General features: G+C 34.7%; 3 protein-coding genes across 7 annotated transcripts; 1 reads left to right on the top strand and 2 right to left on the bottom strand.

Moving 5' to 3' along the window:
* Nucleotides 1–457: 457 nt before the first annotated feature.
* Nucleotides 458–8,795, bottom strand: LOC123197595 (probable serine/threonine protein kinase IRE). Of its 2 annotated transcripts, none has more exons than XM_044611916.1 (18): nt 8,361–8,795; nt 7,981–8,048; nt 7,706–7,882; nt 6,067–7,443; nt 5,695–5,867; nt 5,207–5,456; nt 4,440–4,532; nt 4,212–4,352; nt 4,019–4,111; nt 3,314–3,512; nt 3,140–3,225; nt 2,929–3,017; nt 2,681–2,732; nt 2,544–2,600; nt 2,284–2,442; nt 1,926–2,006; nt 874–1,010; nt 458–771 (listed from the first exon to the last, which is right to left on the bottom strand). In XM_044611916.1, exons 1-17 carry the CDS (start codon nt 8,764–8,766, stop codon nt 921–923), a joined length of 3,591 nt encoding a protein of 1,196 aa, XP_044467851.1. In that variant the 5' UTR covers nt 8,767–8,795; the 3' UTR covers nt 458–771; nt 874–920. The 2 variants fall into 2 exon arrangements, with proteins under 2 accessions (XP_044467851.1, XP_044467852.1); XM_044611917.1 differs by having other exon boundaries at nt 895–1,010.
* A 3,331-nt stretch (nt 8,796–12,126) lies between these two features.
* LOC123197777 (mitochondrial intermediate peptidase, mitochondrial) lies at nt 12,127–20,990 on the top strand. Of its 2 annotated transcripts, XM_044612159.1 has the most exons (17): nt 12,129–12,399; nt 13,022–13,103; nt 13,180–13,232; nt 13,347–13,401; nt 14,346–14,484; nt 14,579–14,633; nt 14,761–14,983; nt 15,257–15,352; nt 15,775–15,894; nt 16,004–16,129; nt 16,362–16,517; nt 16,946–17,062; nt 18,198–18,323; nt 18,406–18,473; nt 19,737–19,872; nt 19,980–20,145; nt 20,332–20,990. In XM_044612159.1, the coding sequence occupies exons 1-17, from the start codon at nt 12,221–12,223 to the stop codon at nt 20,607–20,609; spliced, it is 2,175 nt and encodes a 724-aa protein (XP_044468094.1). In that variant the 5' UTR covers nt 12,129–12,220; the 3' UTR covers nt 20,610–20,990. The 2 variants fall into 2 exon arrangements, with proteins under 2 accessions (XP_044468095.1, XP_044468094.1); XM_044612160.1 differs by lacking the exon at nt 20,332–20,990 and having other exon boundaries at nt 12,127–12,399; nt 19,737–19,867; nt 19,980–20,238.
* On the bottom strand, nt 17,037–26,394 carry LOC123197778. Of its 3 annotated transcripts, none has more exons than XM_044612163.1 (15): nt 26,001–26,394; nt 25,446–25,579; nt 25,193–25,342; nt 24,994–25,105; nt 24,538–24,838; nt 23,589–23,802; nt 23,286–23,375; nt 22,876–23,131; nt 22,664–22,776; nt 22,199–22,297; nt 22,064–22,111; nt 21,881–21,991; nt 21,663–21,753; nt 21,416–21,560; nt 17,037–17,464 (listed from the first exon to the last, which is right to left on the bottom strand). In XM_044612163.1, the coding sequence occupies exons 1-14, from the start codon at nt 26,239–26,241 to the stop codon at nt 21,460–21,462; spliced, it is 2,061 nt and encodes a 686-aa protein (XP_044468098.1). In that variant the 5' UTR covers nt 26,242–26,394; the 3' UTR covers nt 17,037–17,464; nt 21,416–21,459. The 3 variants fall into 3 exon arrangements, with proteins under 3 accessions (XP_044468098.1, XP_044468097.1, XP_044468096.1); XM_044612162.1 differs by lacking the exon at nt 17,037–17,464 and adding an exon at nt 21,157–21,324; XM_044612161.1 differs by lacking the exon at nt 17,037–17,464 and having other exon boundaries at nt 21,157–21,560; nt 26,001–26,393.
* Nucleotides 26,395–27,835: the final 1,441 nt, after the last annotated feature.

Below are 27,835 nucleotides of genomic sequence, written 5' to 3'. Positions count from 1 at the left end.
ATTTCCACAATTTAATTGATGGGTCTAGGCACAATAGGTTGGCTCTAATAGGACCCACTATCATTCTTAATTTAAAGTATATCATGATTCTTCTTAATCATCTTAATAGATTTTTATGTAATACTATGGGCGCATCAAGGAGAGTCCTAACAAAATATTAGCAACACCCTAATCAAAAGACAACTGCACATATTATAAGTAAGAGAAATATTATATATATAAATGATATACATAATTTTATGTACAAATAATGACATATTACTATACGATTAGATAGTTTTAAATTAAAGATAAAATAATATCTAATCATACAGTGATATGTTATTATTTATATATACAATTTTATTGTATAAGTAAAAGTAATATTACGTACACAAAAAATGCTAAATCACAAAGCATTAAATTTCAACTTTCAAAGAGAAGTGTGCGAAGGCCATGATAAGATTGAAAAAGACTATTAAAAGAACTAAACTAATTTTATTTCTCAATGCTAAGTCACAGAACCGGCCATAATGGCAATAAATATAGATTCAAGATAATCATAGCCTAAAACAATATAAACTCACAAAATTTTATCTATTAGAAAGATTTTTGTAAATATACACAAAGAAAAGAAAGCCGTCTATATATTAGAAGGGGGGAAAAAAGGCTTGACCTGTTCCATTGAATTGCCATTTTTGGCATGGATGATCCTGTGAGGTGGATCCGCCATTTTCATCATAAGTTGGTGAGGATGGACTGAGATCTTCCAACCACGATGGCCACCTATATCTGTTAAAAAGAAGAAAATGTCAAAACAGCTCAGCATCTTAACTTGTGTATGAGATTGTAGTTTTCCTTCAAACAACACATATGAAAGAGCCAACTAGATGCCTGATAGCTGCGTATATATACATGGTGAAGTAACCATGTGATCACTTTCATGGACCAGATAGTTTGGAGGCTTCTTTTGATTCCCTGGCGCTCTTAATCACCATATCATAATTGATAGAAGCCAGCTGTGACAAGTTCTGAGGAAACAAACAAAATGGAAATTCTAATATCAGATTGTAATTTCATATAACGAAGCTGATATTTTATGCCTAGCACCATAATCATAAAAGAAATTTTTGGTTGCAGCGCTAGTTTGGTCCCCAATGTTTAAGTATAAACATCAATATGCTCTTTGAAATTCTGAAAGTGGGAAGATACAAGCAGTGGGTAATGGCATTAGCCGATGCTGATCCTGGTCTCAACGAACCCCTGTTTAAGTTCCAGGACCAAGGTTGACAACCGCTGCCCCGGGCTTTTGCAACTTAATGAGTCACTCAAAGGGTTAGTTACGCTAAGACCCTTTAGATCCAAAACTGACTATGTCAATAGTTTTCATCACCTAATTTGGACACAAACTGATTGGACCAGACGTCTCATACACTAAAGTTGACGGCATTCAAACTTGACTATGTAGAAATAGGGGAAGGGTTCCAAACCATTTTTCGGTTTGAGGGCTGTTTGCCCTACCGAAGTACCAAAGGCTTTCGAGGCTTACACCTCCCTGTTACACGACCGAACTGAACAATAGACTAAATTGGACCAAAGAAAAAGAACATATCAGTTCAAGCCTGACTAAATGAAGTATCAAAGGAAGCTTTCATGACTACAACAGTGTTATAATTTCTGTGAAGAAAAATATAATTTTGACTCTTTCCTTCCCTCAGCCTTACCCTTTTTCCAGCACAGTTTGTCTGATTAATAATAAGAATATAACACAGAAGATCTTAAATTAAATATTGCAATACTTGGTGTATAACTATTCAAAATCTTATGCACCACAACCTAGTCAGATCAAGGAAAGTTATGCTAAAAGCAACAACAACTCAAATCCATCAAATATTATAATTCTTCTCATGATAAGAGAATATAAATGTAGGTGTGGAAAGTTTTACCTTGAATGAGAAATTACTAAATGAATATTGCACAGATAGAGTTGAGGAATTGAAGTCTGCTAAATTACCACATTCATCCCCCTGTTTTGCAAGAAAACAACAATTAGAATAATAAAACATTGAGCACATAGGGCTGCCAGAATCTTCATCATATTTGAATGGAATACGATTTTGGCTTTGGTTCCTCATCATAAACTTTGTCTACACAGCTCCATAGAGGTTGAGCTCTTAAAATTGGTTGAGACTAAAGCGATCAGATTGAAGCCGTTTTCAAATGGAATCAGGCCATTATCTGATGCCTACTGACAGCCCTATTTGCAAAGAGTTTGATAAATTATAAGATAAGGTATGTTCTCACATCCTCTTCATGTGTGTTGCTGAATGAACCGCTGCTGCATGAGTCTGTCATGTCGTCAAAATCACTACCTCCCTGAAAATTTTCTTCTTCTGGGTTCCACACATATCGGCTAACAAAGTAACTAGTGTCAAGCGCATCTGCTGCTGGTATGAACATAGCCTGCAGCAAAGAAGGGTAGTTACTGAGTAAGGAAACTGTTGTTAATAGTTTTCTTTATGACCTTTTGCCTTGCAAGGATTTCAAGAATTTAATAGTAAGACCTTTTGCCTTGCAAGCGTGTCCCAGTTGATATCCTTGAAGAAAGGATGCCGCTTCACCTGCCAAAAAGGTCTGCTTAGTTCCTCAAATCATGATATAATTATAAATAAGCCTTTGCTAATAGTTGTGAAGAGTTTACTTCTGCGGCTCCTGTTGCTCCTAGTCTTACAACTGGATTTTCAGTTAACAATCTGAATGAAAACAATCACAAACGTGTTAATGTAATTTTCATATCATGCTAGCAATGGATCCTAGTGGGTGAAAGAATTGCCCACCCAAAACATGTATCCTCTTTGAATATGGACAAAACAAGAAAATGCATTTGAGGAAATTACTAAATTTGGACTGAAGGTCATAAAATGTACAAATTCCATTTGTAGAACTTACTTGTTAATCAAATCATAAGCTTCATAGGTCATTTCCCCAGGTATCTCAGGCCATGGTATATATCTATTCATTATATTGTCAAAAATTTGCTGCAATAAACCGAAAACGATTGTTATCATATCAAGTTGCACCCTAAATCACTGTTTATTTACGAGAAAAGGGAAACTCTGTTTAGAATCATTTAAAAGTTAATCATATTCAGGTGACCAACCTGTGGAGTTTCTGCATTGAATGGTGGAATACCAACAAGCAGCTCAAATAGAATAACACCGACAGACCACCAATCAGCAGTTGCACCTGGGAGGAGAAAATTGTAGAGTATCAAATAATAATTTTTTCATTTCTTATTTATGCATGCTTCCCTTCTAGGCTATAACTTGCTTACCGTGTCCCATGCCCAGAAGTATTTCAGGTGCCAAATAATCAGGAGTGCCAGCAACTGAATGCTTTTGGCGCTGTTCTTTATTCAATGAAGGTTGAGTTTTCAGTTGATCTCCTAGAAATCCAGCACTACTGAATGATGAACCTGATAAGTCATCTGTGCTGTGAATAAGACCAACCTTAGAGAGCCCAAAATCTGTCAACTGTAATAGAAGAAAGAATGAGGTGACAATTAACATAATCAATACTGTATAAATGAAAACTGAAGAATCAAACAGCATAGCAAATATGGAAATACAAAACAAACTGTCATAGATATCATCTAATCTTAGAAATAAGTGGACAAAAATCAACTCAATTCCCGCAGGAGAACAGTAAATCTGACATATTATGTAAATGAAGAATAGGTGTATTGCTGATTATTCTAATACCATGAAGGGTAACTGTTATTTTCAAGATTGCATTTGCTGAAGGCACAAAAGAAAAAAAAGAAAAAGGATTTTTTCCATTTCCTAGAACTATATTGTTTTCGTGCCAGCTACAGAATAGTGTCATGCTTTAGTCATTGATAAATTAATTAAAACAAACAGTAAAGAAAAACAATGAGCGTTTAGAAAAGAGACAACATAATTGAATATTTCCCCAAACATCTCACAGTTTTCAAGCTTTAACAAAACAGAATCTATGAACTAGATTGCAAGATATTGACCTTGATGTGACCATCTTGGCCAATTAACAAGTTGTCAGGCTTTAAATCTCTATGAATGACATTTGCAGAGTGCAAATACTCCAAAGCAAGAACCTGAGAAATATTAAACAAACTATTTGTACAATTGTGAGAAATTTATATCAAGTTAGCACAGAAGTTCTCAACAACTAAAGGAATATGAATATGTCCTCACAAGTTCTGCAATGTATACACGGGCCATATCTTCATCTAAGCAACCAAGATTTTTCAGCAGAGAGTAGAGATCTCCGCCATTTAAATACTCCATGACCAGATAAAGATTTTCCTTGCCTGTGAACGAGTAGAAAAACCGGACCTGTTCATCATCAAATCATATAGTATTAGATAATTATCCACACAAGGCATCTCTAAAATGATTCTGCATCAAGGGGGATTTGCTTACCACAAAAGGATTGCGAACCGATATGAGGATATTACGCTCAGCCAAAATACTTTCAACTGCGTTTTTACGAATCATATCTGCCTTCTTTAAGACCTGTGACAATTCTTGTAACAGATTAGTTCTTCAGGATATAGAATGTTTTTGGTCAGTTAACACTTTTCTTTTTGATAAATTACAAAAGCGTGAAACACTTTCAGAATACACAGGTGTACATACTAGCACACGAACATAAATCCGGTAATTCAATCCTAGTTCAGATAAGAAACTTCCCAGAATAACTTAAGCCATTAAGGGCAGAAACTAATAACCCTGGAGCTAAGAAACTGTTAGTATTGCTTTGTCATTAAATGAAACCTCCCATCATGCCCTTCCAATAAGGAAAAGTGGGAACTAATATGTATTCTTCTTATTATTGATGGGTTTAGAGATAATGATCACTCTAATCTGTAATGGGAAGTTAACTATAGTTGTTCCAAATTAAATTTTCACTTCAATTATAAATATCTAATATCAAATTCTACTCCGTAACTAGTCTTGGTTTGTATTCATTACACTAAGAAGCAGCTTAAATACTATTTAAGGCCAGGATCCCCAAATAATTACCCCATTTAATTCATACAACGACAAAACAGAATTTGGTACTACGACTGCCCTAATTGAATCCGTAATTTAATAAAGCAGGATGACCTTAAAATAAACTTGGGAAGCATGTCGTATTGAATTGTATCTATATGAGTCAGCCAATTCCTGGAGATATGGATACTTACTTTTATAGCAAATAAGTCACCGGTTGCTCTTTTTCTGGCAAGAAAAACTCGCCCAAATGCCCCCTGGCTGATTGGTTTTATTATGTGAAAATCTTCTATGGATGTTCGATCCTTAGAACATGTATTTATTGGGCTCGCACGCAGACTGCGCATTGGGTCTTCATCCGTTGAGCTCTCATCTTCAGCCATGGAATTCGATGAGTCTACCTTTTCATCTTCTATCTGCCCACAAAGATATACATATTTCTCCCTGTAGATTTTAGATAGTCATAAAGATACAGTTGAGATATCATATGAAAAATGACAAACCAATAATGGGAAAGATATATGATAATTGCATGACCACAGAATCTAAGAAGACAAGCTGTAGATTTGTTGTTAACTATTATTATGCTCAATTGAACTACTATGAAGAATGTCTACCCCAAACAAATTTCGCACACCAACTAGAAAAATTTCAAAAGATGTGAAGCAAGAGACTGACTTACTGCAATAATTTCTCTATACGCCGTCCAAAAGTTTCTACCAGAAGTGCATCCACCTTCCTATCCTGGATTATATATTTTAGATCTTCTAGACGATCAAGCATTTTCTCCAGTGTACTATACTCGCAAAAATTTAAATTTGCAATAGAGCGGGCTATATCCAATAACTTGCTTATCTGACATCCGAAGATAACATTAGAAAATGAAAATTACAATAAAGAAATTTCACGGATTTACAAAGCAAACAACCCAATGTTTTTACTAATTTGCTAGTAGAGTTATCAAGATATCCATTACAGCTATCATGAAGAGTTAAACCAAAATGATGATAAAAGATAAGCGCTATAAGAATAAAACGTTAAAGTAACAGCTTACCTGCTGGGAGTTTTGAAGTTCTGTAAGTGTTCGGTGTCCACTCAATAGCAATTCAATCTGGCTGGTGCATGGCGTTAATAATGGTGATGGCGGGGTCAAGCCTCCCGGTGATGGGGTTTTTGTCCCGGCATCAGGAACGGTTTGTGAAGAACTTTTGTCACATGATATTTTGGGCAAAACATTTAGATCTACCATGACAAAAGCATTTTCAACATCAGAAACACGTTCAAGAATTTCCACGGAGCATTGCCGAGGCAAGCCCATTGTCTTTGGTGATACCTCATCTGAATCGTCGTGGCTACTTGTTGTAAACACACTTGAAACTTCAGGACTTCCTCTTGGAGAATCATTGCTTCTGGGTGTGCTTTTTGGTGTCCATGAATCAATTATCTTTTCAAGAGTTTCAGCAACTCTTTCAAGACGTTCATTTACAGTTAGACCCTTTAGGTCACATCTATCAGCAATCGTGCATATTCGAGAGTGCTCTTCAACATGCACAACTGGTATTTCTACCTCACAGATACGACAGATCATCGAATTTTCATATGCTACATGATGATGATCCCCCCAAGATCCCCAAGAAACCTTCTGTGCTCCTGAGGATGGGAGGTGGGCTGATGCATCCAGATTTTCAGTCACGTCATAATTTCCAGCTTTTGTTTCATCCTTGGATCGAAAGAGCTCTGGTTTCTCCTTGGATGGCATTTCAACAGCATCCGAGCCTTTACGATTTCTCCCAGCTCCAGATGGAAGTTTCTTCCAAGAAGACATCCTATAGCCACTTGTATTTGAATCAGAACTTTTGGCGGTGCTAACCTCCACAATTTCAGTTTCACCACTCAAATGTTCTTCATCTTGATCTTGTTTCAAAATCCGGCTGCCCTGTTCCTGCCCATGTGTCTTCTTCCTCAGCTTTTCATTCACCATCTTCCCACCAGTTAACGGGCCACTAACGTCCTGCGCAACGACGTCCGATGTTTTCTCTGGATAAACTCCAAGGTCGCTAAGTTGGTGAAGTCCCAAAATGTGATCCTGTTCATAACCAGTCTCTTTCTGGAACTGTACAATCCTAGTACATCGAGTGAGGATAAAAAGAAGGCGGGTATGGGCTTGTTTGAGAATCCCCATCGGTAGTTCTTGACGTCTGTCATCTAGATTCTGAACAATATATTCACACTTCACCCAGAATTCACTAGGTGACATCGTGGCACATTTTCTAGCTACCACCAACAGATCCTCCAAACTCTCTTTCCATTCAGGATGAGTATCTGAAGTCTTTTCCAGGATACCCACCAAGTCACCAGCTAGTATTCCCAAGTCACCATTAACTTCCTCCTTCAACTTCTCAAACTTTGCACGGATTGCCACCATAATCTCCTGAAAAAGTTTATTTGACAAATATACATTGTGAACTTTAAGAAAACATAGTTACGAGTACACTCTGGATATGCAGTAAACAAGGATTTCTACTTGTAATATCGAGTTGCAAAAGGGCAGTGTTAAGTGAATCTTACTTTTGAGGTTTTGAAAGTATGTAAATTATTTTTTTATTCACTTTTGTCAAAATTTTTAGAAATCAACAAACAACCCAAAAACGAGAACACGAGTGCGCTAAAAAGGTCTCAAAAGGTTGATTTACCTCCATGTGGCCCAATCCTCGGGATTTCCAAACAGGAAAAGGCCGTACTCCCTTAGAATTGAGTTCATGAGAGAAGCTCTTGATATCTGGGGCTCTCTTCTTACGGCCACTAGTGAGACGCAGTATAGCCTGGAAACGTGGCGACTGCATTTCCTTTGCAAATGCTGCATGATTAACCTATAAAAACCACGTAATCAACCCACCTTACCCAAATCTATCCTCTGAACTAACTTAAATACATGTGTATCTGAATATACAAAACTATCTGTTCTTACCTCCAACTCTGGCTTGAGCAGTGATGGAAATTTTAACGATTTTGATTGACTCCATTGAACCTTCTTCCCTATGGAACGATTACACAAAGCTGAATCAAACAATGAAGTTTCAAAACAAAATTTTAAAAAAATATAATTATTAAGATATACGTTAAATTCGTTTAAAAAGATTTAATTATTTTTTCATATAATGATATCAAGGAAAACTAATAATAGTAATTGAAAAACACATTCTTAGGGACTTGTTAAAATAAAAACTTCAACTGCTAGCAACATAATTTGTAAACAATCATTTTCGTTAGTTATATACAAATACAACAATACTAAATATAATTTCTCGTGTTCATCATATTGACCAATAAAAATCGACAATCGAGAACCTGGTTCCGTCGTGGCCGTGGCTGTTTTTCTCTCACTCTCAGTAGGAAAACCAAATTTAGACCTGATTTCAGCGTCAACCTTATCGTTCTTTGCCTCTTTCTTGTGATTCAAGGGAAAACAAGCTGAAGACGAAAACCTAAGAGGCGAAGGAGAAGGCGCGGATTTCGTTTTAATACGATTTAAACCAAGAGAAGACGCTGAGAGTATCGCCGACTCCTCGTTTTCCGATGGCTTCTTGTTACTTCTATCAGTATCGTTATTATTACCATCATCTTTCACTTCTTCATTCTTGGCACGACGAATAGGGATCCGCGGAATCTTCTTCAGCAGCAGCTTGGCACGTGTCGATGACGGCGTAGAGACCGACGGTGTCGACGTTGATGGATCTCGGTTATGGCTCGACATTGAAAAATTGGTTTCTCTTGTTCATGGCATCATCACGATGAATACGATGACAAAAAATTTCAGAGAGATTTAAATTATTCTATAAATTAAATGGAAGTTTCGTGAAAGAAGGAAGGATGCAAAGATGGAGAGAAAGAAAGAGAGCGTGTATGAGTTTTTCACGGGAATTGATGAGTTTGGTCGACGGGTGATGTTACTGTTTCCTAAATGTGCATGCATGCGGCAAGGGACGTATAGTTGATTTAATTAGTTACAGTCAAACCGTATACAAACTTTGATTACATCAAATGGATATAAACTTTTGAATTAACCAAAAAAAATATTTAATCACATAATAATATATTTTTTATATATTTATCTTATGTATTCAAAGTATATATATATGTAACATTATTCAATTAAATATATTAAATAATATTATACTTAATTCTTTTGAGTATAATTGAATATAATTTTATTTTTAATTTAAAATTATTTAATTATATGATAACATATTTTTTATATATTTTAAATCTATTAGCATTCACGGTAATCTAATAACTGATTATGAATTGGTCATACCAAATTGGTACTTTGCATGAATCCTTTTATGTAAATATGACCCAAGATCTAGTCTTAAACAACTTTTCATTGAGAATACAATCACATTTCACCTCAAATCTAAATTCATTAGTGAAAAATTTACCATCGAAATACAAAATTGCCATTTTATTTCTTAGAATTATAAAAAAAGAAATTAGTCAGAGTCATGAGTTGATCAGACTCAAGGAATCAATAAACAGTGATGAAAACTTTACGATCGTAAAGGTCAAAAATAAGGTGATCGAAAGGGTTGGAATTGATGCATAAAAAAGTCACGTTCCCCCTCCATCTTCATAAACTTGTTTGATAGTGTCACCGAGGAAACACTGTTATTCCTTCCATATTTTCTCGTAATAATCCATACAAAAGAAAGAAAAACCAAGATTTATAATCAAAAGATGAGTCTACTATAAACCCTAAAAACTTTGACTCTTCGAAATCTAACATTAATTGTCAAGCTAAAGAAAGCTAAAATTTAAAAAAAAGAAAAAAAAAAAAAGGAAAGTAGAGAATGATAAGGGGTATAAGATGACGAGTTAGAAAGACAAATGCTTAATCATGAGAATAGAAACTCGAGGACTGTTTATGTTGGGAACTTGTCTTATAAGATAAATACAAAGTTCCTATTGGAGGAGTTCAATAAGTTTGGGGAAGTTAAGTCAATAACGATTTGCTATGTGCCAATCTTAAATGTGTGAGAGTAAATAGAAGAAAAGAGAAAGTGAGAGGAAACAAGAGGTTCTAAAGTACGGTGATTTAATAATCAAGCTTATGCATAATTTTAGTGTCTAAGTTCCGTTAACAAAGTTAATTTTTAGGTGAAAAATATGATTTACACATTTAATTCATGTAAAAAGTGTTTTTAGGGCCCCAACTTCTTTTCCTATCAAATGTCGATGTCCAATGACCATTTTCATTGGACGAATCATCTTCATCCAATCAAAGATCAACGTCGTCAACATCCCTTTCTCGTCATTTCAAACTCCTCTTTACCCACGATTTTTGCTTGATTTTTAGAGAAAATGAGAGAAGGATAGCTCGAGCATTAAAGAGAAGGCAAGGCTGACATCAGTTCGACTCAAGCAAAGAAGGAGGTTGGAGACAGAGGGAGAGAACGTCAGAAGATAATCTGTAAACTGAAAAGGGGGTGAAACTGAATTTTTCAAAAGTTCAAGGGAGCGCCTAAAATGAGAAAAATATGAAAACTCTAAAATCATTAAATAACATTTTTACTTTATCATGAGAATTTTAACAAAGAAATAAATATTTGTGTTTTTAAAATTTTGCTAATAAAAGTTTAGAAATAGGCATAAACTTGGATGAGAGTATATAATTGAAGATGCTCAAAGCAATCTAAGCCTATCTTTCTTTCACCCCTCTGCTTACTACAAAAGCTCACTAACCCTAAGCTTCCTCAAGGGTTGGATTCGAGCCGAGCCAGCTCGAGCTCGAGCTCGGCTCGGCTCGGTTCGAGCCCGAAATGAGCCGGGCTCTGCTCGGCTCGATCGAGCTCGAGCTGGCTCGGGTTGGCTCGGTAATTTTTTTTTAAATTTTTTATACAAAACGACGTCGTTTTGATCCATATATATATACAAAATTGTGTCGTTTTGATATGAAAAACGAGCTGAATTCGAGCCGAGCCGAGTTTACCTCGAGTCGAGCTCGAACCGAACTCGAGCCGGCTATAAAAAAACCGAGCCGAGCCGAGTCCAGCCCTTCAAAACCTCTGCTGCAAAAGCCTATGAACTGAGCGTGCCAGCTTGAAAAATTTTAATAAAGAAGAAAAGGCACCTTTACTTCTAATCTCTCTGACATTTTCTTTGGAAGAGCACAGAGCTTGTAAAGCTACAAACTCTTTCTTGTGCAAACCAACTTCTGGTTCAAGAACACGAAGCAAGTGATTTAACAGCAACAAATTAAACCTTCAGCAATCAAAAAGGAAATGTCGTCGTCTTAGGCATGTCGATCTAATTTGGCCAAAACAGAGTTGATATTACTGTTTAAGTCTTGAGTTTGCCTTCGGTTAAATTAACGCTCTAATATCTTCAGGCGACGGAAACTGAGTCGTTGCAAGTGTAAAAAACGGAGCATAGGTAGTCCAGACAACGTGGATTTGAGGTGAGCATCGAAAAGTGCCGAAATCTTGATGTTGAGTTTGAAAAAAGTGTTTTGTTATGATGATAGCCCATAGGCACAATATGAACGAATCATTCAGTTGAAAAATAATATGTATTTTAAATTATATTAAATTAATATAATATAATAAATATATTATATAATAAAATATTTATTATATAATATAATAAATATTATTAATAAAGATGGATATATTTTTTAAAAAATAATAATAATATAATAAGAATAATAATAGATAAGAATATATATAGATAATAATGTGTTTTTAAATTTTTAATAGTGTTTGTAATAATTTTTTAAAATAATAATATATTAATCAAATTATTTTATTTTTTAAATTATATATTATATAATATATGTTAAAAAGAATAAATTTTTAATAAATAATACGAGATATAATTCGATTATATGCTATGATGTTATTAATGAGTGAAATTTGGAGCAAGAAAGAGAAGAGGTGCGTTAGAGAGTGATAGGCCCGGTTTATCACAACCCCAACATCTGTAAAAATTAAGGGCACTGTAACCACACGATTGGGCAATGACAAGAGAAAAGGACATTTTTACCCTTATATATTACGGTTTTCATTTACAGATAACGGGTGAACAGATGTGCTTTTCAAATTTAAAGGGTGGAACGATTATTTGCAAACTTAGGGTGGGTAATAGTGAGTCAGCCTTTTACAAAAACCAAAATCCTCGCGTCACCCTTGTTTGCGGCGACACCAACATAACAGATGTCAACTCTACTCCGCCGAACGGCCCCGACTTTCCGCCTCAAGTCATGTTGGGCTTTTTACTCGACCCGCTATCTCAACACCCGTGCCGTTAGCGGAACCCCAACCGGTCTCTACGGCTTCGATCAATTGAAGACCCCCAAAGGCTTTCAGCGGTTCGTCGATGAAGCAATTGAGAGGTAAACTAATTAAAACTGGAAAAAGTTAAAGATAAAACGGACAATAGACTTTTGAAATTGTTTTATTCTCTTTTCCTGTTTGGAAGCACAATGTAAGAAGAAATTTAGAAAAAAAAAAAGAAGTGCACTCATAGGTGGCAGAAAATATGATATGTCTTCTATATTAGTTTGCTCTACGTTTGAATGCATTGAATGTAAATGCGGAAAAAGAACAGAGGAAAAGGAGCTTATTACTCTCTGATTGTTACATTTTTTCCTGTATTTAGAATTATGCACTTAGTAGCTTTAGTTGAGTTGAGTTGAATTATATTAGTAAAGGGGCAGAAAACGTAAAGTAATAGTACTTGACTATATAAAAAAGTAAGAAATTGTATTAAATAATGAAAATCCATAATTTTCGTACTTGCTAGCTCTTTTAGGGGTTGATGGGGCCTTAGTTTCGACCTTGAGTTCTAAGTGGGCTTCAAGTATATAGGCTAAGGTGTAATTAGGAAAATGTAAAAGAAAGAGAATGTCAAAGCATCATTCAATATCATTTTTGTAAACTTCTCAATTTTGTTAACCATGATTCTTGATTCTCATTTTTATTCTAATATTCTCTTATTGATTTTATTTTTGTTAGGTCTACAGAACTTGTTGATTATATAGCTGAGATGCCTTCATCTATGGAAATTATTCGTACTATGGACGAGATTTCTGATACGGTAGGTTTCTCTGTCTTCTGTTATTCTGATTTTTCATTTTTTAGAGTGTTTGGTAATTGGAGTTTTTGATTCGTAGGTCTGTTCGGTTGTTGACTCTGCAGAACTTTGTCGGCAAACTCATCCCGACAAGTTACTCTTCCTCATTTTTTACCTTTTAACTTATAAGCGTGATTTCTTTTTCTATTAAATTTCAAATGCACATTATTCTTTCAGGCATTTATAGTCTTGTTTTGTGTGTTTCAGTGAATTTGTCAACGAGGCTAACAAGGCATCAATGAGAATCAATGAATATCTACATGTGAGGTGACCAGTGATCTATTTGGCTTATAAATTTTCTTGGTCACAGCATGCATTTGTGCCCATTTTCAGTAGTAAAGTACTGTACTGTAGCTATTTTTTATGTGTAAGCATATATTTCTGTAGTTGCCTGAACGTCTTATGTGGCCTGTCAAAGGGAATAAGATGGTTCCTAAAAGCATAAAAGTAGCTATATTGAAGCGATAACCCAGTATTCTGCAATGAATAAATGAGGTATATGTTGACTTAATAGTTTGTGGACAGCGAATGCTACGTTTTGTACAAAAACGCAGACAGTTAAATGCTGCAATCAATTGGCCACTTGGGACTGTAGATATTGGATCAAAATTTTGTTACTTAGTGTTGTGTTGAGTTGGCAAGGCAAGATAACTTTTAAAATAGTCCTTAAATATTTTTAGAATAAGTCCAAGCTTCAAATGCCCTATACTATTTGAGCCTCTAGTTTATTATTACTTGAGCTTTAACATCCTCCTCAGTTGTCGAAAGGAGTTGAAGACAAAGTCATTATGCATGTCACATAACATAGATCTCTTACACCTGCACTAGACTGAAACTTTCTGAGGATTTATTCATTTGACAATGATTTAGTAATAATTGGAATGTAGCCAGCAATCATTTTGGGAGTACGTCTGTGGCTGATATCAAGATTCCACTTAGTGTCTCTTGTAATTTTAGAATGTGATTGGTTGGTGTTGAAATCTTTGGTAAATTTTTGATAAAATAATATTCTTTACATACATATGTTGGTTTAGTCCTCATGCCTTGAAGCTCCATGAAATTCATTAAACTTTGATGTAATCAGCCGTGGCTTTGATTAAAAATATCATCTATAGAGTGATTCTATGTTTTCTTTAAGATAAACGTCTATATCTTCATGTGCTATTGCTAGTAATCTTATTGCTGTGTTTCTTTGCTGTGGTACAGTATCTCAATACAAATCATACTCTGTATGATGCGGTGAAGAAAGCCGAGAAAGATGCTCATTTGCTTTCCAGGGAAGCTCATAGGGCTGCCAATCATCTGCGCATTGATTTTGAGAAGGGTGGAATTCATCTCTGTCCTGGTATGTAATACATTACTATTTACCTTTTAATTTTTGTTTTTGGACTTTTTTTCTTTTGACTTTCAGAAAATAATCACCCTGCTTTGCTTTGCAGAGAAACTTGAACAAGTTAATCAGCTAAATATAGATATTTTTCAGCTGTGCAGGGAGTAAGTATATCATCCCGTCCAGTGATGCACTTCTTATGAATTCTATATTTCAATGTAATTAGTAGTTGATTATGTTTGAATAATAATTGATTGTCATTCATATTGTGTGTGCGATGTTATGAGTCAGGTTTGGTCAAAATATTATCAATGACCCAGGTCACGTGGATATATTTCCAGCATCACGCATTCCAAAACATATACATCATCTTCTTAAGCCCATTCATCGATTAACATCTGGAGCATCGAGGGAATCAGTAAGGTTGTGGAATAACGTGAAAGAAAAAGGGTTTCGCATAATAACTGAGCACCGCACTCTACATTCTGTTCTGCAATGGACATCAGATGATGAGGTAGCATTGACTTTTTTAATTTTCTTTTATTCTATTTTTTGGAATTATCTAGTAGTCTTATTTTCTACAATTTACTTAAGTTGATATGATATATTAGATAATCTGAGCTATATGTCTATCGTCTAATGATTTTATTTAGTCAGGGAAAATTAGATTTTTATAAAAGAAGAGAAGTTTCAAATTTTAAATCACACCATTTTAATTTATTATTTCTGCTGTAGTCATAGAGATTTCATGATGCATTTATCTTTCTTTATTCTTCTGTTTCTCCAGGTCAGGAAACTGGTTTATGTGCAAGGGAATTCTGTCCCACGTGCTAACCATGAAGTTCTTGATAAGCTTATTGCTGCCCGCCACGAGCTTGCTCAGGTTATTTCAACAGAGTATTAAAGATATATGTGATGCTATGAGGCATTAGAATATTAAATTAAATATTTTCCTCATCTGATTAGTTATCATTATATTCCAAATTTCATTTAAACGTTTAATTGAAGACATAGATTGAAGTTCATTGATTCTTCAGTGATGTTTCTAAGTTTGTTTCATTACTTCTTTTCAAGTAAATATTGTTGGAAGTTTCAGAAATATATATCAATGAAAGTTTTGTGAATCAAGATAGAGATGAATTATGTGGTGTGTGCAAAATTGTTGGGTTTGTAATCTATGTCAATAATCATTTTTGTTGGACAAAGCAATATGCTCTTTGGGTTAAAAATACTTGGTTGCATATGCCTCTAACTTTTTCCCGTATGCTATTTTTGATATTTCATTCTTTTTATTGTTGAACGTAGATGATGGGGTATAGATCTTATGCTGATTTTATGGTTAAGCCAAACATGGCTTCATCTCCTGAGGTTGTAATGTCCTTTTTGCTTGAGATGAATAAGATGATCAAGCCAAAGGCTGATGAGGTATTATTTCCTGCTTTCTGTTAGCAAGGTGTATAGTTTATTACTATCTCATTTTGGTCTAGGTTATGTTTCAGTTTTCACTTTTGATTAGTACTTACTTTTCTTGTAGGAATTTAAGGCAATTCAGGATTTTAAAAGGAAAATATGTGGTCAAAGATATATAGATTTGGAGCCGTGGGATGAGGCTTATTACACAGCAATGATGAAATCTTCTACTTATAATCTGGACTCTTCAGTAAGTATATGATTTTGTTCGTGCTGCAGATTAAACTTTACCAGCGTTAAGTTTTCTCTCCCCCAAAAAGATTGTGACCAGGATTGTTTTTTCAGTTGCTCATATGAGTATTTTATGGTGACTTCTTTATGTTCTTGTCTACACACTTACTTTCAGTAGTACTGTATATTTGGTTTGCAGAGATGGGCAACTGTTTTCTGTTATTTTTTTAATTGCAAGGTTTCTTTGGCAGGTTGTGGCATCATATTTTCCTTTGCAGCAATGCATCGAAGGTTTGAAAGTGATAGTGGAGTCATTATTTGGTGCGACATTTCATAATGTCCCGCTGGCACCAGGCGAATCATGGCACCCAGATGTCCTAAAATTTTCTCTCTGTCACCCTGAAGAGGTATAGAAAATGGTTGATGGGAGAGTCAATTTTTCCTCTTTTTTGAATAATTATGAAAAAACTTTTAATTGTTTAGAAGATGAATATATTATCCAACTTTTATTTGTATCTGGGTTTTTTATTTAGAATTAAATAATTTGGGTTATGCCTTTGTATCCCAGAAATCATACTTGTATTCACAATTACTTCGACCTTGGAAATACAGGTGTGCTTGCATGCACACACATTTGTGTATTTGTAAATGCATTTCTCCTCTCCTCATTGTTAAAAAGGTTTACCTTTGTGCTTTGGCGGCCGTCATCATCAGTAGTTGAATGAATTTTATTCCAACTTCCACTGTTTTGCTTGTCCAATTGTAGATTGACTTTGTCTAGCAGATTTACATTTCTGTTTCAACCTTAAATTTAAGCATTCTACCTTTGTTTCAGGGAGACATGGGGTATCTGTATCTAGATCTTTACTCAAGAGCTGGCAAGTATCCAGGTTGTGCTAATTTTGCAATCAAAGGGGGACGTCGAATATCAGAAACAGAATACCAGCTTCCTGTATGTTTATGTTTTAGTAGCATTTGTCCATTTGTGTTACAGCTTATTTTTTTCCAACTGTCATACAAGGATGTAGTTGCAGTAGTGGACCACCAATCATGTTTGATGTGCCATATTGTTGAGCCTCTAGCAAACCCATTGTCATATGCATTATGTGCCACATTACCATACGTTCATATCTCTTGTGCATGGCTGCTTGACCTATGCCCTGTGAGCATCACTTACTACATATGTGTCCTCAGTTAGCTCTACGTAAAGCTATTTTTTCCACTTTAGCTTCTCAGTGCTTATCCATTGTGTCACCCAAAGCCTTGCACTCCATACTTAGTGTGCACTGTTAATCTCAACTGCAGTCTCATATGTGTTGGATGAAGTGTGTTCACCTGCACCCCCACTTCAGTCCTGAAATATTGTAAGTATCCAATTCTGAAAAGCTCAGATGCCAAGATTCTGACACAAGAATTTATGAACATTCAATTTATGGCTATTATAACATAAGCTTGGGAAGTATGTATATATTTTTTGCTCATGGTAATACTTTTAGTATAATGGGTAAATTTATAGTAACCATTTAGTGAATTTATCCTGTTTATTTATGTTTCTGTGGAGTGAATAACCAGGAAGTTTTGTGTGTATTGATTCTGTTTTATGATTGAAGTTTTGTCACAAGAGCCAAACAGTAGGATATTTTTTTATATCCAGTGGCTCTTGTGGAGTGAAATGCATAAAAAGAGCCAATAACCTGAAGCTATCTGTCAAAAGAATGATCCAAATAGACCAATTTAGAGATAGTTCCAACCTTCACTTTTTGCATGACATAATAATGATTTGGAACTCGTGAACTATTTTACTTAGTCCAGATTTTAGTCTCCTTGCACCAGACCCATTTTTTTGTGGGGAAATGTGTTCTTTTGAAAATCCCTGCTCTTTCATAATTAATATGAATATGATAATCCTGAATTAGTGGGCTAAGTTTAGTTCTTGCTTCTCAAATATTTTGGCTGCCAAGTATGTAGGATCTAGACATAGCTTCCAGTTTAGAAATTTGTGAACATGCAGGAAAGATTGAGAGATTTCTGATATCCAAAATAGAAAAAAGGAACATTAGTTCTTGATGAATGTGCTTTCTTTGCAGGTTGTAGCCCTCGTTTGCAACTTCTCAGGTTCCCATAATTCATCGACTGTGAGGCTTAATCATTGTGAAGTAGAAACTCTATTCCATGAGTTTGGGCATGCCCTTCATTCCTTACTCTCAAGAACGGTATTATGTTGATACCATGCTACTAATCAAAAAAGTTAATAACCTTGATATGTTTTCACAATTTGTCTTTAATATGCTACAGGATTACCAACACTTTTCAGGCACCAGGGTTGTTCTTGACTTTGCTGAGACACCTTCAAATCTCTTTGAGTGAGTAGCTTCCTGCTGTTGATATAGCATCATTTATCTTCATATTGTTTTTTATTGATCTTTTGCATACTAAAGTTGAGTCTTTTTATTGTTTTGATTAGTAAATATAATGTATGAGTTTGATCATTGACCCTAGAGAAAAGGACACAGAAAAAGAAAGAAGAGATGGTGAACATAAAAGAAACTAAAGAGGAAAAGAGAGAATTAAATATCTGTAGGAGAAGGAACTTAAAAGAGATGAAGAACATGATTCAGTCATTCTATATCTTCCGTGATTAAGTCATTTTACCTAGAGAGAATTCAGTTAGCCTCTGTAGGGGATAAGTTCTCAATAAATTGGAAGCCAACTTATCTCAAATAAGTAATTAGTAAGATACTCCCCAATTGTAAAGATTTGGAGAAAATAATGATAATTCTATTATTTTAATACTTGCTTTTCAGAGGTAATACATTAAGACCTGTTTATAGTGGACAAGTTGTAAACAATATGAATCTAATCTACCTGAATAAGTAATAATACTTTATTTTAACATGTTAAAGAAAACTAATTCAACTCATAAAAATATAGCCAAATTTTCAAACAAAAAAATCTCTTGCATTAAATAGCTCCATATTTCCAAGCTTGTTCTGCATCAAATTTTTACTAAGCATTTGTAAATAATGTAGATAATCTTATTACATGGGTCCTTATAATTTGTGCTAGAGTTAGAGTTTTCTTGTTGGGTATGACCCAGAGTGTGACAGACCTCTGATGAAGATGTGTGGTTTCTACTGGGATAAATAATAACACCTAATATCTAAAATGCACAAGGCATGGAAGCCGATATCATTAAAATAAAGACAACTGGCAAGTTTTATGTTGTCCAGTTAGAGAGGGTCAAACTATTTATGTAGACTTTCTTGTCCAAACAGTACAAGATGTTTTGGATGGTAACTGAAGAAGCTGCCTTTTCCAAAGTGGACAACGCCAACCTTTCTATCTGAAAACTTGCATAAATGTGTTAAAATTAATGAATAGAATGTGTATATGATGTAATAATTTTTCCCTTTTTATTTTTTCTAACCCATCTTTCTATGGATAGTTAATTCAAACTCCAGTTTACTTGACAAAAATAATACAAGTGAGAACAGAGAAGTCATGTAATACCCATTGAATATTTTCTCAGTGCCCTCTTTTTCATGTAGAACTTTTCTCATGTACTTGTAGAAGATTAATACTGTGCTTTAAGGTTATTCTGGGACTGATTTCAGTGGTATACCTAGGTACTTTGCATGGGATTACCAAGTCTTGAGGAGATTTGCTAAACACTATTCAACTGGTGAAATAATACCCGAGAAGTTAGTGAAGTCTTTGCAAGGTGCCAGGGACATGTTTGCAGCAACTGAATTGCAACGTCAGGTTCATTGTTGAAGGCCGATATTGAATAAACAAGTTATGCTTACAGTTTGTTCATGGTAGTGGAAAGAAGTACTGACCAATGTTTGTTTCCTTGCATGGTTCATCAGATATTTTATGCTTTGGTCGATCAAACACTGTTCGGTGAACAGCCATACCCAACCGGGGATACAGGTTCTATTGTTGCTAATCTGAAAAGGCAATATACCAGCTGGAACCATGTGGATGGTACTCATTGGCAGATCCGGTTTAGTCACCTCATTAATTATGGGGCAGGTATATTTGATGTTGCAGCCTAACGTATACACGAAGTGTACATGATGACTTGGAGCATCTAATATAAACTACTATGCACAAGCTTTCCACTGATTATTGTTTCTTATGTGTAGGCTACTTCCCATTGATGATATTTCCTTGTCTATGTATGCTACTTCCCATTGATGATTGTTCTTATATATGTAGGCTACTATAGCTACTTGTACGCGAAATGTTTTGCCTCAAGCATTTGGCAAAAGCTATGCCAGGAGGATCCACTGTCATTAGCCACAGGAACTGCACTTCGGACAAAATTATTGCAGCACGGCGGTGCCAAAGAGCCAGCCCATATGCTGAAGGATCTAGTGGGTGATGGGATTTTGTCATATTCCAATGGAGGCATAATTCCCGACATCACAAGTTTCTCAGATGAAATGAAGTTGGTGGAAGACAAAGCAAGAGCTGCTGTTCTTGTAGCTGAATAAGAATATTGAACTAAAGAACAAGGATGGGGAAAATTTTAGGGGAAAAAGAGAGATTTAGAGTGGCAATTCTTGTTGGAGACAAAGCAAATTCAAAGTGACGGACTTGTCGACAAATTGTTGGGAATGGCCAAAGTTATGCAAAGTTCCTGAAATTTAAAGTTATTAAATTCCCATTTGTGTTAGAAATTCATCTTCTCCATTTGAGAGGCAAGAGAAGAGAGCCATATTCGGCTGTGACCATAATTTCTTGTCAGCTTATTCTTTGGTTTATTTGGGAAGCGGAGCTAAACATTTGAAACACTTTTTGCTGTAAACGAAATGTACCGTGCCATAAAAGACAGGCACTTGTTTTGTTGATACCCCAGTATTTTAAACTTTGAATTCGCCTTTGTCCTTTGGTGAGAGTTTTTGGACAGATATATATAATTTAATTTAAACTATAAAACTATAAAATTAAATCAAACCGTTCAAATATTATAGTTTAATTTAATTTATAAAATAATTTAGTTTAATTGATAAATTTTAGAAAAACAGCTAAAAGTTTGGATTGCAGTTTGAATGGTTTTTAAACCTAACAATAAATTATATTTTTTTAATTACGTATGTATAAAGCCTTACATGATAAAAAATTTTGCTATGATAATGTTCTAAAGGGGTTCGAGGGTGATCATCTGCAGTACCCTAATTAGACCCTTACAGTAAACAATTACCGAATCTGTACAATAACATAAATTCTCTCAGTTGTGAAGAGAGTAGTAAGGAGTAGTCAAATTTCTTATCTCTGACATGGAATATGTAATTTTTACCTTTTCCCTTCCCCCAGCTAGCTTTCAAGCATTAGTCTAACCAACTACAGTGAGCTCTCAGCAGGGAGTTTACTTTCTATGGTCTCTATCCATTTGATGATTATAGAATTCACTTCTTCTGGCCTCTCGTCATGCGGGCAATGGCCTGGCGTATCAGAAAAAAGGAATGAATTAGCGGCACAATGAAGTTAATTTGTTGGGAAATTAACAGAGGTTACAAATTTGCTGGGTACAGCAGTATACTTACCAGCATCTAATTCCCTGATTACAAACCCAGGACAATGTTCTCTAAGCATAGCCAGTTTAGACTTTGAATCAGATATTGGATCTTTCATTCCCTAATACCAAATGAAAAATGGTTCATAAGTTACGAATCAGCAAGTAGCTGTGATGGATTTATTGACACACAGGCTAAACACATCCACACAGTGTGTATGTTGATTTTTCGGCACGAGGAGAATTTACCTGTATGATTAGAACCTTCTCATTGAACCCTTCCAAGAGATAATTAAGAGGAAGTGAGAGATTAAAGCTGAAAATACTTTCCAGCACTACCAGCACCCCAGGATCATGAGACTTTAATATATGTTAAAGCAACATAAACAAATGCTAAACTGAAAAACAAACTTCCATTAAAGAAGAGGATACTGCTCTTAGCATTTCACCAATGAGACAGTCATCAACTCGCTCTGTCCTCTGCAAAGTGGAAGAATGCAGAATTGATCACCACATAATCACCAGACACAACACAAAGTTGGAAATGGAAATGGAAAAAGAACTTACAGTTGGGTAACATTGTTTCACTATGTTACTGATATTAAATCTCAAATAGAGCAAAAGGAGACGAGCACCTAGCCATGCAGGGCCAGAAGTCTGTCTCTCCTGAACCATTTGTAAAACCACCAAGAATAATTACAGATATCATAGCTTTAAGCAAATAATAACAACATTTCCCACTGCTCAATAAGCTCAGAACTCAAGATGTCTTCAGTAACAGCTCATTAGTAGCTCAGCAATGCAATTCAAACAATATTTCCCACTACTCAATAAGCTCAGAGCAGAAGTAAAATATATTAATCTAACACCCTAGATCTTCCAGGTACTTTTAAATTACAGGCCATTGCATGACTAACTTCCAGATTCTAGTACACCACCACGACATACAAAGTACAAATAAACAGAACTTTGAGGTCTGAGACGAGTTAGTTAAATTTAGTAAAATTTGAACAGAAATTTATTTAGACTTACATTAGAGAACTGTGTAAATGAATATTCAGGTATAACATTGCCAGCACTGTTGATAAGGACAACAGACTTGACCAAAGGATGCCAAAGACAAGCAACAATTGCAACAAAATAGCCTGGTGATAATACATACTGAGAATTAGGTAACTGATGGTGAGTAATAAAGCAGACAAGTTCATGAAAGGAAAATATCAGGTTGGAAATTTAAAATATACCACCAATTGAATTCCCTATAAGATGTACTGGTTCACCGACAACTTCAACAACAAAATCTCTCAGTAATTGAGCCCACATTAATTCAGTGTACTCAGTATTTGGTTTTTCTGATTTGCCAAATCCTAAAACTGTGATGGCCCAAACACGGCTTCCACCTTCAGCTATGCCATATATATTGTCACGGTAGTGCTCAAGGAATGCACCAAAACCATGCACAAGCAGAATGGCAGGACCTTCATTTCCAGCAACTGCATACTGCAAGAATATACATTTTCAATGCAAAATTGAAGAAATCAACTCAAAATTGTTTCAAATATTTCTCACAGAACAAAATACAATAAATTTCCTGTAAAATCTACCAAATAAACTATACAAAGGAAACTGAATATTAAATGCATCAAATTTGAACCTGTATTAGATAGCCATTCCATCTCCATATCCGTGTGTTATACATTCCTCCTTCACTAATTAAACTTCTTAGAGACAGAAGCCAGTACCACTGCCATAGGAAAGAAAAAACAAAGAATGGTTTATATGAAAAAACATTAATCAGTAAAACAAAAGAAAGGAACCCACCCCACCCCACACCCCCCCCCCCCCCCCCCCCCCCCCCCTCCCCCTTTTCATCAGACTAATCAAGCACATAACAAATTTGGCATTACTATTTCTACACTAAACATATGAAACTGACATTTCCAAGAAATCACAATACCTCCATTGAACAAACAGCATCAGCTACTGCAGCAACAGTGACAGCAGAATATCCCAAGGGTGATAACAATCCAACATTTCGTTCTTTCTCATACTTGATGGCTTCATAATGCACTCTCCTTCTTGATATGATACCAAGACAAAGAGCTGGGCCAAAGAGTGTAAAAAATGAAGCTCCGTCCTGATTTTCTGCATTGCGTAGCTTTTCATCGACCCTATCACAAGATCAAGACAAGAAGACTATTAAACCCAACACCACGATCAACATCAAAAGTGTATATGAAATTTCAATGGAATCTGATGAGCTCTTCTTGGAAATTTCATAACCATGATCAACATCAAAGTGTACTAGCAAAGTTCCAATGTAATGCTTCAGCAACTGTGAAGAGTAATTAAATGATTACCATGAAATCTATGAAGCAAGTGAAATCAACAGAATGACTAGCCATTAGCCAACATCTACCAAATACAAATGGCCAATGCCCAAACCTCTAAAATTTCTAGCATCCCCTAAAACACAGGCACCACTAACAGGAAAGCTTTTGTGAAACATTCTATGATCCAAAACAAAAAGGAATTAGGAAAAGATAACACTCCCAAATAATATTTTCTTCAATCATGTCAAAAGTCCAATAAGATGCATAGCATAAGACAAAGGTTAGAGAAGACAAAATCTTACACTTTAAATATAAACTCATAGATAAGAAAGTAGAATTTAAAAGTTAGCAGGATACAAAATAATATAGTTTTTATCCATGTTAACTTAATGCTCCGTACAGTGTAACTAGTATGCCACAAAATTTATCAACAAGAGTATTAAGTCAGGCATCAATTACACTGCAAACATTAGATTAAGCCATATTGTATTACTCAGGTAAGAAGTCATGCACAAGAACTTAAGTATTCCATTGCATAATCAAGATAAATCAACATATATAATCACCACATACTCTAGCCAATCATTGCCGGCTGTTCCCTCCAAATATCTAAAATATGCTGCCAATGCATTCAATATAGCACTTGTTCCACCTCTGACAATATTACCCTTCTGTGTGACAAAAATGGATGTATCTGGCTTCTTCACAGGAGCATGATTGACATTCATATTTCTTTTTCTTCTTTCCCCTGATTTTGATTTCTCAAGTAATATAGTTTCAGCTGAAATATTCTTGATTAAACCCCAACTCTCTTTCAATTTCCATGGATTCTCAGTCATAAATTTCTTCAAATCATCAAATGTGGGCAAAAGACCTGATTCACAGTTTAACCATCATTGTCACTAGGGTTAACCAAAATTGCATATCAAAAGCTTTTCATACACTAAAATCGATAAAATTTGAATCTTAACATGAAAATATTAGGCAAAGAGAATTACAATGTAAAGTTTTACCGAAATTAAAATTTACCCCAATCCACTTCCAATTTTGAACCCAGTAATGCAGGGGGCTGAGTAGGCAAAGTCACGGGCAGTTGAAGTTTCAAAAAGTCATTGTGTGAGTCAGGCAGGTCATTCAGATTCTACATGACATGAATATAATTGAGCAAATTACACATAACTACTGACATGGCTAAATTTCATACACCAATAAAAGGCAGAAAAACCACCTTAATATCATAAAATGGTGTCTGCCACAGACACATGTTTGGCTTTCCATCTTCAAAGTTTGTTGTTGCCAAGGTTTCATCCACAATGCCCATGATCATGCGAAGATGGTACTCAACCTCCTCTTGAGCAAATATACTGGTAGCTTTCACCTGTTGCAACCTTATGACAAATTTAACAAACATGAGTGGACAATTTACTTGAAAGGCCCCCCTTAAAAGATCAGCACACTAAGCAAATATAACAAATAACAACCTCGTCTACAAGTTCCTTGATGACATTTTCTACTTTTCCAAATCTGATCATCACATCAGAGCCCTGTCCCTTTAATGACTTTCTCAGGTCTTCCAAAGCAAAAAGAACCAGTTCTAGCATTTCATCAGAATAACCTACACAAATTATCGCTTGCATCAGTACATACAATGAAATAGCCACAAACTGCCACATTTCATCAACACCATAACAAGAATACAGATGCTCATTTTCATGCATTAAACATCATTGCCAAAATAATATGATCAGGTATTACATGTGAGTTAAACCTTTTAAATGAAGTAATTAATTAGTCAAACCAGTTTGAACAAATTATAACAGTATTTAAATTACTATGTACATCTGCATTGATTGTTGATTCAAGTGACCAGCCCCTTGATAAAACATGGACTGGCTATAGTAGCCTAAGCTTCTAGCTGTAAATAAAACAGTGATTCTGACACAAAATTAAAGAACGCACAAAGCATATTCAACTATCATAAAATAAATTCCAAGGCAGAAAAAAAGAAAAGAGAGAGAGAAAGCTAAAACACTTACAAGAAAGAATCCTATGATCAAAAACGTAAAGAGGAAGGACAGCTTGGTAGTTAGAGGCAGCGATGAGACCGAGGTGATCGTCCACGCGAAGATCTTGTTTGAACCACACAATCGCCGATCCTTTCCTTCTGGTTTCTCTCGCCGCTGGAGAGGCGCAACAAGTGCATTTGCTTCGTCGGAGAGAGTGGTGATTTGGCTCCAAGAATTGAGAAAGAATGTTTGGGAAAGCGATAACAGCCATGAACAAAAACAATTGGTCAGTTTGGGGTGTAAAAAAATTGTGCCTTCCATTAAGTTCATCAGACAAAATACGAATTGTGGAGGAGAAATGTTGACAAATTTGATGACGAGGAAAATGGACTACGGCACTCCCTCCATTTTAAGCGTACAATCTAAAAGAAATATTTCTATCCCAAAGTTTAGCTTAATCATATTTACTCCAATCATATAAAAAGTTTTTATTTAAAAAGTTGGCCAAAAGACTTATTCCATTTATAAAATTTTAAAAACTCAAATATCTACTTTCATTTTAAAATTTTTAATTATAATTAAAGATAAAATTATTGTTTAACTAAAAATATTAAAAAAATAAAATTTTATTACGTTCCTCCCCTTAGAGAGAGAAGCCAATGGAGGAGATAAAGTAAGTGACCAAGAGGAAGAAAGAACACGTGATAGAAAAAATTTTAAAAGGAAAATTATCATTTTTTAAATTTTTGATAGAAAAAATTATTAAATTTTTAAATTAAATGAAAAAATATGATAAAATTTTAGTTTTTTTAATATTTTTATCTTTAACATTAACCGAAAATTTTAACAAAAGAGTAGATATTTGAAATTTTAAAACTTTGTGGATGAGAAAAAGTCTTTTGGCCTAAAAGGTTTATGATATTTTTGTTAGAGAAATTTTAAAACAGCCTATTTGAAGGGGGTGTATGCAGAATTAATCACCACTTCGGGGTTGTGTGGAAACCATGAGAACCCAAAATTAAAGGAAAAAGTGAAATTACCATATCCCACACAAGGTTTGATGAATGACTTTGTACCCTTTAAGTTTAACAAAATCAAATTTTCACCCATTATCCACTTATTTTAGTGAATTTATTTAGTTTTTATATAAATAATTGTTCTACCTTTTATTAAAATTATTAAATAGTTATTAATACTAAATACTAATATCAAATTATTTATATATCTTTAATAGTTAAAAAAATTCATTATAGACTTTTAAAAATATCAAAACACTTCAAACCTTTTTATTTAGTTATTTAAAAATATAACTATCATTTTTTAAATTACTAAAAAAACATATTGAAATTTTAAAATTTTCAAAAACATCTTTAAAATTTTATCAAAATTCCAAAAACCTCTAAAATTTTTAAACAATTTCCAAAATTTATAATTCACCCCTAAAACATTTGTCATATTGAAAAGGAGCGATATAATAGAAATTCGGTACAAAATAACCTTCTCACCCTTTCACTTAACAAAATTTATGTACAAGATAGTCCAATGACCTCAAATCAAATAATTACATGAACCACTATTTGTTAAAGGAAGTGTTATATAGACACTAGGGTTATCATCGATATAAATTCCTCTTATTAGATCAGTTTGGTGAACATATTTATTTGAATGCACTTATGTGTTTCAGCAAGTTATCAACGAACAATCTTGATACGTGTAATTTGTTAATACTTAATACATTTTAGTAAGGTTATTAAACACTATGATAATTCTAATTATATCACTTGTATCCAATATAAAGTCATACCGAGACTATGAACATTTCTATAATGTTTACCATATGTACATATAGGGTCCTCACAATCAAT

The sequence above is a fragment of the Mangifera indica genome, chromosome 15 (assembly GCF_011075055.1).
Source record: "Mangifera indica cultivar Alphonso chromosome 15, CATAS_Mindica_2.1, whole genome shotgun sequence".
Lineage (NCBI taxonomy): Eukaryota > Viridiplantae > Streptophyta > Magnoliopsida > Sapindales > Anacardiaceae > Mangifera > Mangifera indica.
Note: the sequence above shows the minus strand (reverse complement) of the source record. Positions and strands in the feature narration are given on the sequence as shown.

Bases quoted from the DNA above. Each gene is read 5' to 3' on its own strand.
- LOC123197595 (XM_044611916.1), bottom strand. From the start codon at position 8,766: ATGTCGAGCCATAACCGAGATCCATCAACGTCGACACCGTCGGTCTCT. The intron at 7,883-7,980 runs GTAAGAACAGAT...TGGTTTTTATAG, and splicing joins TGCTCAAGCCAGAGTTGGAG to GTTAATCATGCAGCATTTGC. The intron at 3,226-3,313 runs GTAAGCAAGTTA...TTCTCCTCCCAG, and splicing joins ACTTCTGGGCATGGGACACG to GTGCAACTGCTGATTGGTGG.
- LOC123197777 (XM_044612159.1), top strand. From the start codon at position 12,221: ATGTCAACTCTACTCCGCCGAACGGCCCCGACTTTCCGCCTCAAGTCA. The intron at 13,233-13,346 runs GTTACTCTTCCT...TGTGTGTTTCAG, and splicing joins CGGCAAACTCATCCCGACAA to TGAATTTGTCAACGAGGCTA. The intron at 18,324-18,405 runs GTATTATGTTGA...AATATGCTACAG, and splicing joins ATTCCTTACTCTCAAGAACG to GATTACCAACACTTTTCAGG.
- LOC123197778 (XM_044612163.1), bottom strand. From the start codon at position 26,241: ATGGCTGTTATCGCTTTCCCAAACATTCTTTCTCAATTCTTGGAGCCA. The intron at 23,376-23,588 runs GTATTGTGATTT...TTCCTATGGCAG, and splicing joins ATGCTGTTTGTTCAATGGAG to TGGTACTGGCTTCTGTCTCT. The intron at 22,112-22,198 runs GTAAGTTCTTTT...TCCACTTTGCAG, and splicing joins TGAAACAATGTTACCCAACT to AGGACAGAGCGAGTTGATGA.